This window comes from Sceloporus occidentalis, unplaced genomic scaffold (assembly GCF_023333645.1).
Source record: "Sceloporus occidentalis isolate IW3139 unplaced genomic scaffold, rSceOcc1.0.p SCAF_6, whole genome shotgun sequence".
NCBI lineage: Eukaryota > Metazoa > Chordata > Lepidosauria > Squamata > Phrynosomatidae > Sceloporus > Sceloporus occidentalis.
The window spans coordinates 35,280,287-35,295,925 of NW_028316986.1; the positions used below are offsets into that span (position 1 = coordinate 35,280,287).

At 41.4% G+C, this 15,639-nt stretch overlaps 1 protein-coding gene across 2 annotated transcripts in view; it reads right to left on the reverse strand.

Annotated features, from left to right (window-relative positions):
• LOC149310609 (tyrosine-protein phosphatase non-receptor type 14-like) overlaps positions 1-15,639 on the reverse strand; it is a 191,516-nt gene that overhangs the window by 42,754 nt on the left and 133,123 nt on the right. For both annotated transcript variants that reach the window (XM_089529297.1, XM_089529298.1), the window contains exons 8-10: positions 12,689-12,777; positions 10,642-10,729; positions 8,501-8,583 (exon numbers count right to left, since the gene is read on the reverse strand). In XM_089529297.1, coding sequence (XP_089385423.1) covers positions 8,501-8,583; positions 10,642-10,729; positions 12,689-12,777 — 260 coding nt within the window. The remainder of the gene's footprint in view (positions 1-8,500; positions 8,584-10,641; positions 10,730-12,688; positions 12,778-15,639) is intronic.

Genomic DNA, 15,639 nt, shown 5'->3' on the forward strand with positions numbered 1-15,639 from the left:
CTTTGCATGCTGCAGTTATCTACTTTGTAAAAGCTATATAAAAACCATAAGGAAACAAATATGAAGCATTCAAACCTTCCTTCAGTAAGGATACTAAAATTCTGTAATACACATGCCTTTTTCAAAATTATGATACCCTGAAATGGGAGTAGGGACTAAAGAGAAAACATTAAGAAATGAGAACTGAAGTAGTACTAAAATGGTTAAATGTGGTTTAGACCAATCTTCCCCAACCTGGTGCAATCCTGATTGTATAGACTACAGCTCCTGTCACGCAGCACAGCCACTTAGAGGATGGCAGAAGTTATAGTCCAAAACCTCTGGAGGATACCAGAATGGGGAAGATTGGTTTACACGGAGAAGCAAAAGTAATTAACAGAGGAAGAGAGAGCAAGTCACCAACAAGGCAATGCACACAAGCTAAGAGAGAAAAAAAGAAAAAACAGATAAAAGAAAAACTAGACTTTACATGTTAGAATTACAGGTTGCAAAGTGGTGACACATAAGGAGAAACAGACAAAAATGAAGAAGTAGAAAACACACACACACACACACGTTCACAGGATACAGTAGGAGTAAAGTTCTTACGTGTAGAGAGGAAAGGTGGAATTTGTCCTCTTATAGTTTCTGATCTGGTGAATGATGTGATGTGCAATTAGAAAATACACATTTTTAAAAAGAAGAAATGTGAATAGCAGAGCCATTTTCACAACACACAAGTTAGGACAAATCTTCAGCTGGAAATAAGAGGCCTTGAAGACACTTCTGTGGTACCACCCTACTATTATTTACTCATCGATATCTCAAGGCATACAGTGCTGTTCTCAGGCAAGGCAGATAAGAAGCACTGGAAAATACATTCTAACCCAACCATCAGGAAAATTTGTAAATAGTTACTACTACTCCAAATAACAAATCTCATCATATATTCATCTGTCTTCTAAAAGTTTATGAAGGACCTTCTCAAGATGAGGAATTCATTATCTCGGCTTCTACTACCCAGAAAGTATTTCAGATGGCTGGGACAAATGGTAGCGCAGTATACTTTGTATGAGGAAGGACATGGTTCAATCTCTGGCATCTCTGGATGGACCAGGGATGGACCTAAATCCCAGAACTGCTGCTATCACTGTTGACAACACAAGGTTAAATGGCCCAAGGGGCTCACTAAGCATAAGGCAGATTCCTATGCATCTAGCAGGTTCTTAAAGCAGCCTTGCACTTAAGCATCTATCTTATAGGCAGAGGTTACAAGCAACTGCACGTAGCAAAAGTGATCTAGCAACACTAAAATCAAGTAGGCTAATAAAGGAAGGAAGCTCACTTCTCCTGGCCCAGTTCAGAAACACAATGGACTAAAAACATATGTTCACATCACAAAATCATATTACAGTGAGCCCTTGCCTTACAGGGGGAATCCATTCCGGAACCCGCCACATAAGGCAAGTTCCGCATGTGCTTGAGCCCAATTGAAACTTATGAGGCTCGTGCATGCAGAGTGGTGTTTGTGCCGTGGATGCGTGCACCACTTCCTCTTCGTCGTGTGACGTGGGTGTGCTGTATTTTGTCTCCATACGCTATTTAGTGGGCATTTCACTCTGCCTTTTTGATCCCCTGGGCCATTGTTTTAACTGGGCCTAAAATATTACAAGAGGGTGAAGGATATGATATAAAATGCCTCCCGTGGTCTAGAAGATGGGGGGGGGGGGGGGGGATAGGAATAATTGATCCCTGGTTGTACTTTTCTTTTTTTTTCTTTTTTTTTTTTTTTGCACTCCGCTCCCAATTTGGGCTTTGCAAAATAAAATAATAATAAAAAAAAAATACCCAACTAGATGTTGTTGGCTCCAGTGCCCCTGAGGATTTTCCCTTCATGGAACCTACCCCTGGTATGTATCACTCCAACTAGATGTTGTTGGCACCAGTGCCCCTGAGGATATTCCCTTCATGAAACCTATCCCCTAGTAGGTATCACTGCTACTACAATAAGTATTTCTGTATTGTAATATTATTGGTTTATAGAATTCCAAAGTAAATCAGAAGAGGCAATAATCTTTGGGATGATGAGTCAGTGCATGGCTAGGGCTTTGGGAAAAGAAAACCAGGCTATACTAGATGGTTTTTAATTTTATTAGCATAGTTTAATAACTTAGCTTATTAATGTATGAACTTTTTATTTTTAAAAAAATCCTATTTCTTCTGTAAGATGATTGGCATAGCCCCCATGGTCTTTTCATCTTCCCATTTATCTTCAAAAGAGCACCACAGATTGGCCTGAGAAATTGGGCCAAAATCACCCAATAATATTAATGACTGAATAGCAAACTGAACAAGACTACTATGACAGTCGCAAACTTTTCTCCCACCGATCTTCAAAATAACCCTGTGAGGAAAATCAGATTGAGAGAAAATGAATTCTCCAAGATCATCTAGGGAGTTTCAAAACTAAGTGACACCCCAAATCATGAATCCCCCAAGTCCCAGATCAACACTACAACCTGTATAAATACTGAGAAACCACCAAACTGCAGTGCCAGGAAAGAGGGCATGATGCCTGAGAAGCCCAGTGGGGCTAGACTGGGACCAAAGTGAAGCAGACTGAGCCCCAGAGGTCTGAGATTTCTGGTTCCTTCTCTTATTCGAGTAACCAACTCTATGAAATATCTGTATGAAATGTCAGTGCTGGGGCAAATTAAAATCAACCTTGTAAGTGGAGAGGTCCTCAGCTAATAAACTCTAAATACTTAAGTCAGCTCAACAACACTGCTGTGTCCTCAGCCTTTCCCTCAGTTATGCAAGCTCAACAGATGGCCACTCCGATAAAACAGATGTGGATGTTCAGTTTGTAAGTGCGGCATCAAGGTCATTGAGGGCTTCCTCTCAGCTGTTCTGTTAACTAATTAAATGCTATATTGCTTGATCTACATTAGCAAAAAGGATTTGCCTGTAGTGGAACAATAACTGGAGAGATAGCTAGTGACTCTAATAGTGTACAGTATATCAGCTCTGAAGTAAGCACTACTGAGTTCAATGTGACTTATTCCCAAGCAAAATCATGTAAGATTGCATCCTTAATCAAGCTGTGACTAGCTAAATATCACTCATATCTGAAGAGGGACCTTTGACCCACCAAATATTGAACTATATTTCCCATCATCACTGGCCAACTGGATAATGCTGATAGCAATTAAATACTCGCAATATCTGAATGGCCACAGGTTCCCCACCCCTGATGTAAGGCATATTTTACTATTTTCTCCACGCAACTTATTTATTCGGAGATATGAAAAACAAACAGAAAGACAATTAACAGAAAAATATCTAGACAAGTTGATTTCATATTACTGTCTGTTAACAATTTGAGACTATGTTCCTGAGATGACAACTGGTGAAAGAATGTTTGGGTATGATCTAGGTCATGGGGCATCTGGGGCAAATGTAAGGACTGACCAACACCCTGGAGCACTCTCCAGATTCCCAGACAAAAATAATATGAAATGGATTTCCTGAACATAGAATGCTTAAAAACTGAGACAGGTGGATGCCTAAAACAGATACATCCACAATATGGGCTTCAATTCACATTATTTTTCAGGCCCATGAACTATCTATACGAAGTATGGGGTTGGTTTTGCAGTAATTCCATGATGATTCATTACTTTTTCACTAAAGCGCACAGTGTGTGGGGGGACGGGGACGTGTACTCAAAAAAGGGTTCCTTGTACCTTGTGCCATCAGCATGGAGATTCAGTCCCAAACATGGTATACCAAGTCAAGGATGCTCTGTATGTGTGAGTTCCAGGCTGAATATTGTAGCTGCCTCCAAAACCAATTTGAACACACTTCTGAGTCAGTTCTTCAATTCAAACAGCCTATTGCTGCTGCTGAACACTTGCCACATTCCTCAGCACCAACTCATTGGCCGGCCAGCCGGCCAGCCTGCCTGCCTGCTCTGCAAAACAGGGTTACAGCTACACATTAAGAATACACCCACCCCCCCCAAAAAAAGATGAGAAATGATTTACACAAGTTTAGAGTCACTGATCATGGCAGTGAAACAGTTAAAGATTTTATATATCTTGGCTCAGTCATTAATCAACAGAGAGGCCATAGTCAAGAAATCAGAAGAAGATTAAGACTTGGAAGGGCACTATTAAAGAACTAGCTCAATAGATACCAAAGTAGGAATCATTCATGCCACTCTATTTACAATTTCTATGGATAGCTGTGAAAGCTGGACAGTGAAAAATGCTTATACAAAGAGTATTTGAAAAGTGATACTGTGATAGGGGAGTTCTAAGGATACCACAGACAGCCAAAAAGACAAATAAATGGGTTCTAGAGCAAATCAGGTTTCAACTCTCACTAGAATCCAAGATGACTAAACTGAGACTGTTGTACGTTGAACAGATCATGAGATGGAGTGGCTCACTGCAAAAGATGATATTGCTCAGTAAAGCAGAAGGCAACAGGAAAAGAGAGAGACCACATTACAAAAAGATTGTTTCAAACAAGGAAGTCACAACCCTGAGTTTCCAAAACCTGAGCAGGGCAGGTGATGACTGGGGGCACTTGGAGATTGTTCATTCATAGGGTCACTGTACTTCAAAGTCAACTTGATGGTAAATAACAACAACTGTGCTTGACCTTAATCACTGACTCTGGAACCTGACTTATCTTTGGCCATGCTGCCTCTTCCTGGCATTTTGCAGCCTAGTTTACTTCTGACAGAACAACAACAACAACAATTATAATAGTAGTAGTAATAGTAATAATAATAATAAATTCTATTTCCCGCCTCTCCCAATGGATCGAAGCGGGATTACAAGCATAAAACAACAATAACAAGCATAAAACCACAATAACATCTAGATTACAATAAAATATCATCACTTAAAAAAACAGTTCAGAACAATAAAAACATCATCTAACATGCAGTATTACAGCCAAAAGTAGGGTTTTCTTAGGTTCTTCATAGAAGATCGGGTGGGTAGGCCCGCCGGAAGAGATCCATCTTTAGTGCCTTCTTAAAATAAATAAATAAAATAAATCTTATTATTATTATTATTAAAAGCATCTAAGGTAGTAATAAGACGGATCTCTTCCAGCAATTTGTTCCATAACTTAGGGGCTATGGCTGTATACGCTCTGTGGGAAGTTGTTGTTAATCTGATCTTTGAGTGTTCTAATAAATTCTTCCCAGATGTTCTGAGAGTGCGGGGCAGATTATGTAGGAAGAGGCGTTCCCTCAGGTAACTCGGGCCCAAGCCATGTAGAGCTTTACAGGTAATAAACAACACTTTGTGTTGCGCCCAGAAGCTAATTGGCAACCAATGAAGGGATTTTAGAACCAGTGTTATATGTGGTCTGACCTAGATGTTCCAGTGACCAGTCTGGCTGCCGCATTTTGAACTAGCTGAAGCTTCCAAACTTGGTACAAAGGTTGCCCCATGTAAAGCGCATTACAGAAATCAAGATGAGAGATTACCAGTGCGTGTACCACTGTTTCAAGGTCCTTTTGGTCCAGGTAGGGACGCAGTTGGCGTATCAGCTGAAGCTGGTACCAAGCACTCCTGGCCATTGCATCCACTTGAGATGATAACTGTAGGATGAGTCCAGGAGTACTCCCAAACTGCAAACTTTGTCCTTTAGGCAAAGTGTGACCCCGTCCAGGACAGGTTGACAAATCTCCATCCCTGGACTTGGGGTACCTATCACGAATACCTCCGTTTTCTCTGGATTCAGCTTGAGTCTGTTTTCCCTCATCCAGCCCATTACTGACCCTAGGCAGGCACCCAGAGAAGAGATGCCGTCCTTAGTTGCTATGCCGTCCTTAGTTGCTATAACAGTCAGAGACATGGAGAGATAAATCTGGGTGTCATCAGCTTACTGATAACACCGTGCCCCATGTCTTCAGATGATCTCTCCCAACAGCTTCATGTAAATGTTAAATAGCATGGGGGATAGAATGGCGCCCTGAGGGACGCCAGATGTCAGCTCTCTCTTAGAGGAGCAGCTATCCCCCAGCCTCACCATCTGGAATCTACCCGAGAGGTAGGACCGGAACCACTAGAGCACAGTGCCCCCAATACCTAACTCTCTCAGGCGTTCCAGAAGGATACCATGGTCTATGGTATCGAAGGCCGCTGAGATGTACAAGAGCACCAACAGAGTCACACTTCCCCTGTCGATGCCCAGACGGAGATCATCAACTAAGGCGACCATGGCAGTCTCAACTCTGTATTCCACTCTGAAGCCAGTTTGAAATGGGTCCAGATAATCGGTTTCATCCAAGACAGCTTGGAGTTGGAAGGTGACTACCCTCTCGATCACTTTGCCCAAGAATGGTAAAAGGGAGACCGGCCTGTAGTTGTTTCTAATCTGGGGGTCCAGGGAAGGTTTCTTTAAAAGCAGTTTCACTATCGCTTGTTTCAAATTGGATGGAAATATTCCCTCCCGAAAGGATCCATTTACTATAAGTTGTAATGATGTTTTTATTGCATCCCCTCCCTGAATGGTCAGCCATGATGGGCAAGGATTGAGGGGGCATGTCATCTTCTTTACAGTTCCAAGGAGCTTGTCCACTTCATCGGTATTTACAAACTCAAAATGATCCAGTTTAATGGGGTCCACAGAGTCACTGGATACTTCTCTTATTGTTTCTGTTATAATGCTGGCATCAAGATCAGCCCTTATCTGAGAGATTTTATCTGTGAAGAAGTCATTAAAAGCATCACAGCAGTCCTTAGATGGTTCTAGTAAAGGGTTCAGGGTGGGAGGCAGCTGGGTTAACTCTCTAACCACCCTGAACAGCTCTCTTGCATGTGACTCTGCAGACACAATACATGCAGCATAGAAAGAATTCTTTGCTGCATCTGTTGCCACTCCATAAGAGTATAATAGGTTCTCATGGAGTGTCTTGTCAGATAAACGCTGATGTTTCTGCCAGTGGCGCTCTAGTCGTTGTGCAGCCCACTTCATTTTTCAAAGATCTTCCATGTACCATGGTTTTTTATTAGAAACGGGCTGGAAAGGACGCTCGAGAGCGATAGTGTCTATAGCCCTGGTAAGATGGTTATTCATGGTATCAACCAGGGCTTCGACAGAATCGCCATCATTCCCAACCATAAAACCCTCTAGGGCTTTCTGGAACCTTTTGGGTTCCATCTACCTTCAAGGGCGGACCATTCTAATAGGTCCTCCACCCCCAAGGGGGGTCTGGATAGCAGCCTTCAGTCCCACCTTGATCAGAAAATGATCCATCCATGACAGGGCAGAGGTGTGAGTTACTTCTGCCCACGGATGTTCCAGGTCTGTACTAAAGACCACATCGAGTGTATTACCAGCACAGTGTGTTGGACCTGAGACTAACTGGGACAGGCCCATGGCTGTCATGGAATCCATGAACTCCCGAACCACACCTGTCAGATCTGATAAGCCGGCCTAGAAGGGAATGTTGAGGTCCTCCAGAACCAGAAGCCTGGGGGACTCCAGCACTAGCTCCAAGACCAGCTGTGTCAGCTCAGCCAGGGAGTCTGTTAGGCAACGGGGTGGATGGTAGACTAACAGAATCCCCAGGCTGTCCCTAGCCTTCAGGGTCAGGTAAATGCACTCGGTGTGTTCTGTTTTCCAGACCGGCTTCCTGGTCAAGGTGATGGTACTTTTATGGACCAAGGCCACTCCTCCCCCTTGCCCACTTTCCCTGACCTACAGCTAGCCATCTCATGCTTTACCAAGCATGACAGATATCCTTTTTTGAGAATATAAATCAGTCTTTTTTAACCTAGTGTTAAGCAGATATACTACAACTTATATCTTCCTCTCATCAGCACATACAGTGACCATGCCAGAGTCGGGAAAAGTTGGGTGGGCTGTCCAATTGCAAGAAATGCAAAAGGAAACCTTGGAAGCCTGTCTTACTATCTCAGTTTATTAACCAACATTAAGCCAGAGTTTTCAAGTTGGATGCTAGGGTTTTGGGAAAAGAAACTCTGGTTTAATTTGAGCAACATAGATCTCCATTCTGAGCACACAATGAAAAGAAGATAAGGTTGAGGGAGCTGTGTGAAGTCACTGTATTATGAAGACACATAAAATGAAAACATAAAAGATTAAAACATACCAATAAGAAGGAAATGAGAGACCTTTCATATTTAAAATCTACTTCAGCTGCAAGTAATCTGAAAGTAATCATATTTGTCTTTGCATGTCAGCAGAAATATATCAGAGATGCAGCTCCAAGAAAGCCCCCTTTGAGTTTTCAAGAAAAAAAACTTCCAAGGTGCTTATAAAAATAAGTATTTGTTCCTCTGAAATGCCAATAAAGAATGCACAAAGTCACCTTTATATTCTTATCTTGGATCTCTGAACTAGAGTTCCCATTTTTTTTATTCTTCTATCTCTGTAGGGAGATAAAAAATTCCCTCAAAAAGCCTAAACAAAAATGAGGGTGCCTTACATTCAACACAACAAACCACAGTATGGCTAGGTATGTACTTACTCTGTGCATATTTTGTTTTGCTTGTAAAACTTGTGCTTTGCAGCAAACAGCCGTGAAATATACTTGGCATTTTCAAGGTCATCCTTTTAAAGCAGAAAGGTAGAGGTGGGAGAGAGCAGGAAACAAGGGGGAAAACACATTTAATTACATTGTGGCTAGTACAGCAAAGAGGTACCTAACACTGACCATGTTCTCCTAAAATATTCAGTAAGAATTAAGTTATGCTCAGAACAATAAATGCAAAAACCCAGTCAAGGATTTCAGACATTGCAATGTGAGGATGCTATTGCAAACTTGTCATTCCACCTGGGCTCAGACAGTAGTCTGGTAAGTAAATTATGCTATTCCACTGTTAAATCTAAAAAGGTTGAGGTTGTTGTTGCTGTTCTTTTATTAGTTATATGCCCAATACCGAGACTCAAGGTGACTTACAAATACAGTAGGCCCTCGTTATACGCAGGGGTTCCGTTCCATTCCACATATGCTCAAGTCCCATTGTCCTTAATGGTAGTGTGGTCAAGCAGCCGCACCACCATTAAGGACAATGGGACAAAAGTTCCTCGCCTCCCCTTCTCCCTCCCTCCCTCCCTCCCTCCCTCCCTCCCTCCCTCCCTCCCTTCCTTCTTCCTTCCTTCCCTCCTTCCCTGCTTCTTCAGAGGCTTCTGCCCCAGCATGGCTGTGCAGGTGGAGTTTGCCAGGGCTGGGAGGAGGGCCGAGGCTTGGGTTTTGGAGCCCAGAGCCTTCGTCCTGGCTGCTGGGTCTGGGATTTCGAAATCCAAGCCTTGGCCCTGGCACTGTTGTCCAGAGGGAGCCAAGGCTTGGATTTCGGAGTCCCAGGCTCAGCAGCCAGGACAGAGGGTCTGGGATCCAAAATCCAAGCCCTGGTCAACAGGGTTCCAAGGAAGCCAGAGCCTGAATTCTGAAATCCAAGCCTCAGCCCTGCTCCTGGCCCCGGCATATCACCTACACAGCCAAGCTGGGGCAGAAGCCTCTGAAGAAGCAGGGAAGGAGAGGGGAAGGAAGGAAGGAAGAAGGGGGAAGGAGGGGGGAAGTACTTTTGTCCCCAATGGTGGTGCGGGTGATTGCATGCCGTCATTGGGGACAATATGCTCTTGCCATCCGCGTATGCTCAAATCCGCAGATGGCAAATCCACGTATAAGGAGTGCTCACTGTATTCAAAATGAGTACAGGGTGAAAACATTAAAAAAAATTCTCTCTGTGTTAACTTAAAAATGATTAAACCTCAATGGCACTAAAAGTTTTTAAATTTTTTAAAAAGACAGATTTTTAAAAAATCAGTAAAATAGCATACCATTACAAGCCCATCACCCTCTCTTGCAAAGCATGATGAAATAGGAAACTTTTCAGTTGTCCACAAAAGAAAAACAAGGTGACAGCCATCCTTGCCCCAATAATGTATGCATTCTAAAGTCTGGGAGCAGTCACTACAAAGGCCCTCTCTGTTGTTCCCACAAAACAAGATGGGAATGATAGGCAGAAGGGACTCTTCCAAAGATCTGAGAGCTAAAACAGGCTCATATAGCAAGATACGGTCCTTTAAATAGTCTGCCCCAGCCATGTAGGATTTTATAGGTCATAACCAGCATTTTGAATTGTGCTTGGTAGCAATGGGGCTGGTATAACAAAGTAGTTATATGCTTACTGTAGGCAGTTCCAAGTAATAATCTGGCTGCAGCACTTTAGGCCAAGTAAAGTTTCTAGGCTCTTTTCAAAGGTAACCCCGTGTATAGTGCACTGAACTTAGAATACTGTGTCCAGTATTCTGGGCAACACGATTCAAAAAGGATGTTGACAAGCTGGAGCATGTCCAGAAAAAGGCAACCAAAATGGTGAAGAGCAACATCTTGGAAGTGGCTGGACCAGAATGTGGAAATGGATTTTGTTATTGCTATGAAAATTTAACAATAGAGAAATAGCTACTGTGCAGCTCTCCAGAGTCTGCCAGGCAACAAACACCAGGCTCTAAGGAAAGATACCTCAGAGATCAAGGCATTTGGCATTAAGGCCAAGATGTAAGGAACCTAAGAGTGGTATAGCAATTCTGTAGGAGTGGTGTCAATTCAAACAATGGGACACTTTGCACATCTCCTAGACAGTGACCTTTTAATGTTTTGCTTACCGTATGAAAGAGCACTGTTTCATCCTTGTTGAGCAGTTCCACAGCAATCGTAGACTTGTTGTGCGTTATATTTCCAATATCATTCCACCTGTGGAAAAACAACTTTGCTAAAACCAGCCAGTTACTGCAAAACAATGTTCAACTTGGCTTTTGCCGGGGGGAGGGGTGTCTTAAAATATTTCTGCTCTGTGAAGTTTCAGTGATATTTGTTCTATCAATCTGGTTTTTTTGTTTAGAATTTTTAGATGCTCTTCAAAGCAGAAGCCTGTCCTGCCTTGGCCCTGGCCAGCTGAAAGTAAAGTTGTAAGTATTTTAATAATAAACAGACATCCAGAGTCACCATATTTGTTTCATCCCAAAGAGAAATGGTCAGTGGCTGAGTTCAACCAACCCCCTCCCCAGTGCACTTACTGTAAGATTAATGGGTTTATTGCATTCACAGAGCAGCCACAACAAGTAAGAAAACCAACACCAATATTTGCTGCATGTCAAAGCATTTGAATGGTTCTGATAAGGAAAACTACATAACCTTTCATTAAGAGGGGGACTGAAACATAAATGATAACATTCACAATATTCTGTTCATTTTATTTTATTTTATTTATAACCCACACTTTTTCCAACAAGGGATCCAAGGTGGCTTACAACAAGGTTAAAACAAGATACAGATAAAAACCTGAAAGTTTTTTTTAAAAAAACCCCACCCAATTAGATTAACTATTATGTGAAAACAACCATAATTTAAATCAGTATGGCCCCAGACAGACAGACAGACCAAAATAAAGCTGTTTCGGATCACTTTGGAGGTATGCTGTTTAAATGATGCATGCATCCAAAGAGTCCAGAAACTGTGCCAAAGCCAGGATCCAATCCTAAGGATTGGCTTTGGTGAGGCTTCCGGACTCTTAGGACGCATGCATCATTTAAACAGCATATCTTCAAAGTGACCCGAAGCAGCTTTATTTTGGCCTCTCTGTATGGGCCTATAAAATCATTTAAAAGATACAACAACAAACAAAAATGCAGCAACACAATCTATTAAAACCCTATTGCATAACTTGTTGATCCTCATATGGCTATTTAAGTAAAAACTTTATCTGTTCTTGAAAGGAGAGCAGAGAGAAGGGTCCAAAACACACTGCAGAAATAATCCAGTTTGAGACTGCTTTAACTGCCCTGTCTTGGTGCTAGGGAATCCTGGGAACTGTAATTTATTGTGCCACCAAGGCTCTCTGACAGAGAAGGGTCTCACAAAACTACAGTTCCCAGAATTCCCTAGCATTGAGCCAGGGCAGTTAAAGCGGTCTCAAAATGGATTATTTCTGCAGTGTGTTTTGGACCAAGGCTAGCCTAACTTCCCATGGGAGGGAATTCCAGAGCCCCAGAGGGACAACCAAAAAGGCCCTCTTCCATGTCCTCCTGTAAGTATGATGGGACCATGACAACCCCAAGGATCTTAAGATTCAGCCAGGCTTCAATGGAAAGATGATTACTAACACAATAGTAAAAACAACATCATGGAAGAAACAGTCTGGTAATAAGCAAAATGAAATCTAGAACCTGCAGTGGAAAAAGGAGAATCTACCTCACTTAGATCAAATATTAAAAAGGCCTGGAGCTCTTGGTTACCACCCCCAATGTGAAAAAGTTATTTATTTATTTATTTATATTTATTTTCCAACTATAAACCCTAGAATATTATTTCTGAAGATCTGTCATTGCCAAAGGTTCCCGTAAAGAAGCCATTTCTAACAAAGTGAATAGCAAGAGGGAGTGAGGTTACCTAGGGAAAGTACTCCATAATAGCTGAATACAGGCATTCACTAGCATTGTAAGTATTATAACTATACACAGGAAAAGCCCCACTCCTAACAGGATTTCTCCAAACATTTTCCCATGTTGGGTAGGAAAATCTGCAAAGTCCGTTTACAGATGTGACCAGAAGCCTGTAAGTGATCCAAAAGCCTGCCTGCCCAGATGGTTTTCCATCAAAATCAGTGGAAACTTAAGATGAAAATATCATAATATGAATGTGTCCTGATTTTACCTGTAGATCACTGTGGGCCTTCCCATTCGATTCTTTACAAAAATCCCCATACAGAAGATTCCAAGATGCATGTCATTTCCTTGATTGTCCTGTATGAAGAAAAGTTAGTAAGAAAGAGATAACATATTAACAAGTGTCTCAATGTGCCAAGATACCCTGTGGACAAAAATACCAACTGCTATAACATTTTCTATACAGCAGAAGCAAAGAGACCAGTGCCTCTCCCTTTCCATCTTTTTCTGCTTGAGAAGTTCCTAGTGAGCAAAAAGATGTATTCAGAAAAAAGAAAAAAACACAAAATTCTGTTTTACAAAACTGTGTTTTACAATTTTTCATTTTAAATCCACATTTGGACAGAACAGGCTATATTTGAAATTATTAGTGTACTGAAATCCTCTTTAAGATGATTTGGAAGACAATAATCCTTCTTTGGGGGAAAATCCCTACTTACTGATATACTACTTACATTTACACCTCACCTTGTTCCTAGTGGTTTAATTGTTGTTGTTTTTCTAAATTGTATATTTACACATTTTAATGTTGTGTTGTTTTTAAATTATACTGTTTAAAGTATGCTGTTCACTGACTTGAGTCCCTATACTGGGAGAAAGATGGGATATAATAATAATAATAATAATAAGAAGAAGAAGAAGAAGAAGAAGAAGAAGAAGAAGCAGGAGCAGCAGCGGCAGCAGCAGAAGGTAGCATGTATGGTCTTCTTTTCCTACCCTGATAGGCAAATCAAGCTAAAAGACAGTGAGTAGTCCAAGTTCATCCACTGAATTTCTGTGAGGACATGAATCTACCCATTCCTAGTCCCAGTCTAATAATTACATTTTAATTTTACATCAAATAAGCACATTTCAGAACCAAATTCACAACTATATTATGGTTTCATAAATAACTGTTCTCATGATTCCTCCTTTTGCATTTTAATTTTGCAGACCTTAGAATGTTCATACAAACAGATGTCAAGGAAGATCTGCCTCAGTAGAAAGAAGTTAGAAGAAGATTAGGATTGAAAATGGCAAAATGAAAAAACTGGACATGATCCTAAACTCTAAAGATATAATGAGATACAGTGACATCATATTCCCCATCACCATGTATGGATGTGGTCTCTGGACAGTGAAGAAAGCTGATAGAAAGAAAATCAACTCTTTGATATGTGGTCCTGGAAAAGATTGCTGGGGATACCATGGACAGAAAAGAAGACAAACAAATGAGTTCTACAACAGATCAAGCCCAAACTCTCCTTGGAAGCCAGGATGACTAAAATTAAGTCTGGCGTACTTTGGCCATATCATGAGAAGGCAGGAATCACTGAAAAAGAAAATGATGCTAGGAAAGGCAGATAGAAGTAGAAAGAGAGGAAGACCACATGCCAGGTGTTTAGACTAAATCAAAGAGGCCAGAGACCTGAGTCTGCAGGATCTGAGCAGAGTAGTAGAGGACAGAAAGTCTTGGAGATGTCTCATCCATAGGGTTGCCATGAGCTGAAGTCGACTCGAGGACAATCAACAACAACAACATGTGGGTAATTACAAATGAGTAAACATAACAGTTACATAGCTACACAGTGATTCCCTGCCCTTCCACCCCCCTCCCCACTTACCAGGCAGCAGCCACTACTGTCAACAGGGGTCTGTTCCCACCAATCAGGAAGCAGTTGATTGATATTGCCAACACTTTCCATCAGCAATCTCCAGTGTGACAGGCAGTAACATGATCCCTGTCACAAACCAGTCTTGTACTGGAGACTGCTTGCATGAGGAGGTGGGTGGCAACATCAGCCACCTGCTTCCTGTTGAACAGAGAAACAGACCCCTGTTGATCATAGCAGCTGCTGTCCGCTAAGTGGGACTGGGAGACTTTCACTGTCCCTATTTATCTCTTAAACTAGAAGGTAAGTAGGGATTGTGACTATGAAACAGTCACATATTACTGGTTATGCATTTGTAATTGATTTAGTGGATTCCAGACCTTCTAGAACATTTTAGAACACTTGTATTTCTATTGTATTTTTATAGCTGAATTTTAGTGATTCAGAAAAAATGTGTTTCAGGAGAAAAGTGTATTACAAAATAGGGGAGTAAGTTGTCTTGAAATCATTTTCTTAATGGTTCACACATACACACATCCATTTTTACTTCACATGGAAATTCAATTGTCTCTATAGCTTCCTGAAGTCCTTTGGGATACCTGAAAGACCACCACCTCCCATGTGAGACTGGCAGAAATTTGGCATCTTCAGAGGAGGGCCTCTTGTGTATCCCAATACCTCATGAAATCAGGTTGGTGGGTACATATAACAAGACTTTCTTTGTACCAGTGCCTCAATTGTGTATTTACCCCATCTCATTTAAAGCTGACCCCATCTCATTTAAGCTTCTGGCAGGCAATGAAAACAATGTTGTTCCATATGGCATTTAGTGTTTGAAATGTCTGTTTTAAAACTGAATTCCAGGAAAGCTTTTGTCCAAGGAACCCTTGTGGCACAGTGGTTAAATGCCAGTACTATAGCCAGTATTGCATCCACAAGGTTGTGAGCTCAATCCAAGGGTTGACTCAGGGGTGACTCAGCATTGTATTCTTCTCTAGGTCGCTAATGAGTACCCAGCTACGTAATTACTTTTGCAAAATATTACATAATTACTTTTACAATTTTAAAAACATTTTTACAGAAGTTACATAGTCCATTTCAATCCACTGAAATCACTCTTGAGAAAATGGTTTGAGTTTCATGACCTAAAATACTTGTAATAGAATTTTTAAACAATCACTGTGCAAAAATTCAAGAGAACTAGGCTTTGGGGACTTGGAGTTTAGCAAGATCTGGAGAGCCACATATTCCTTCTTCTGGCTGTTAGCAGAACCAAGTTATGGAAGCCTGGTCAAGTCTTAATTCCAAAATGAGACTGGAAGAGGATATTGTATAAGCATGGTGCTTC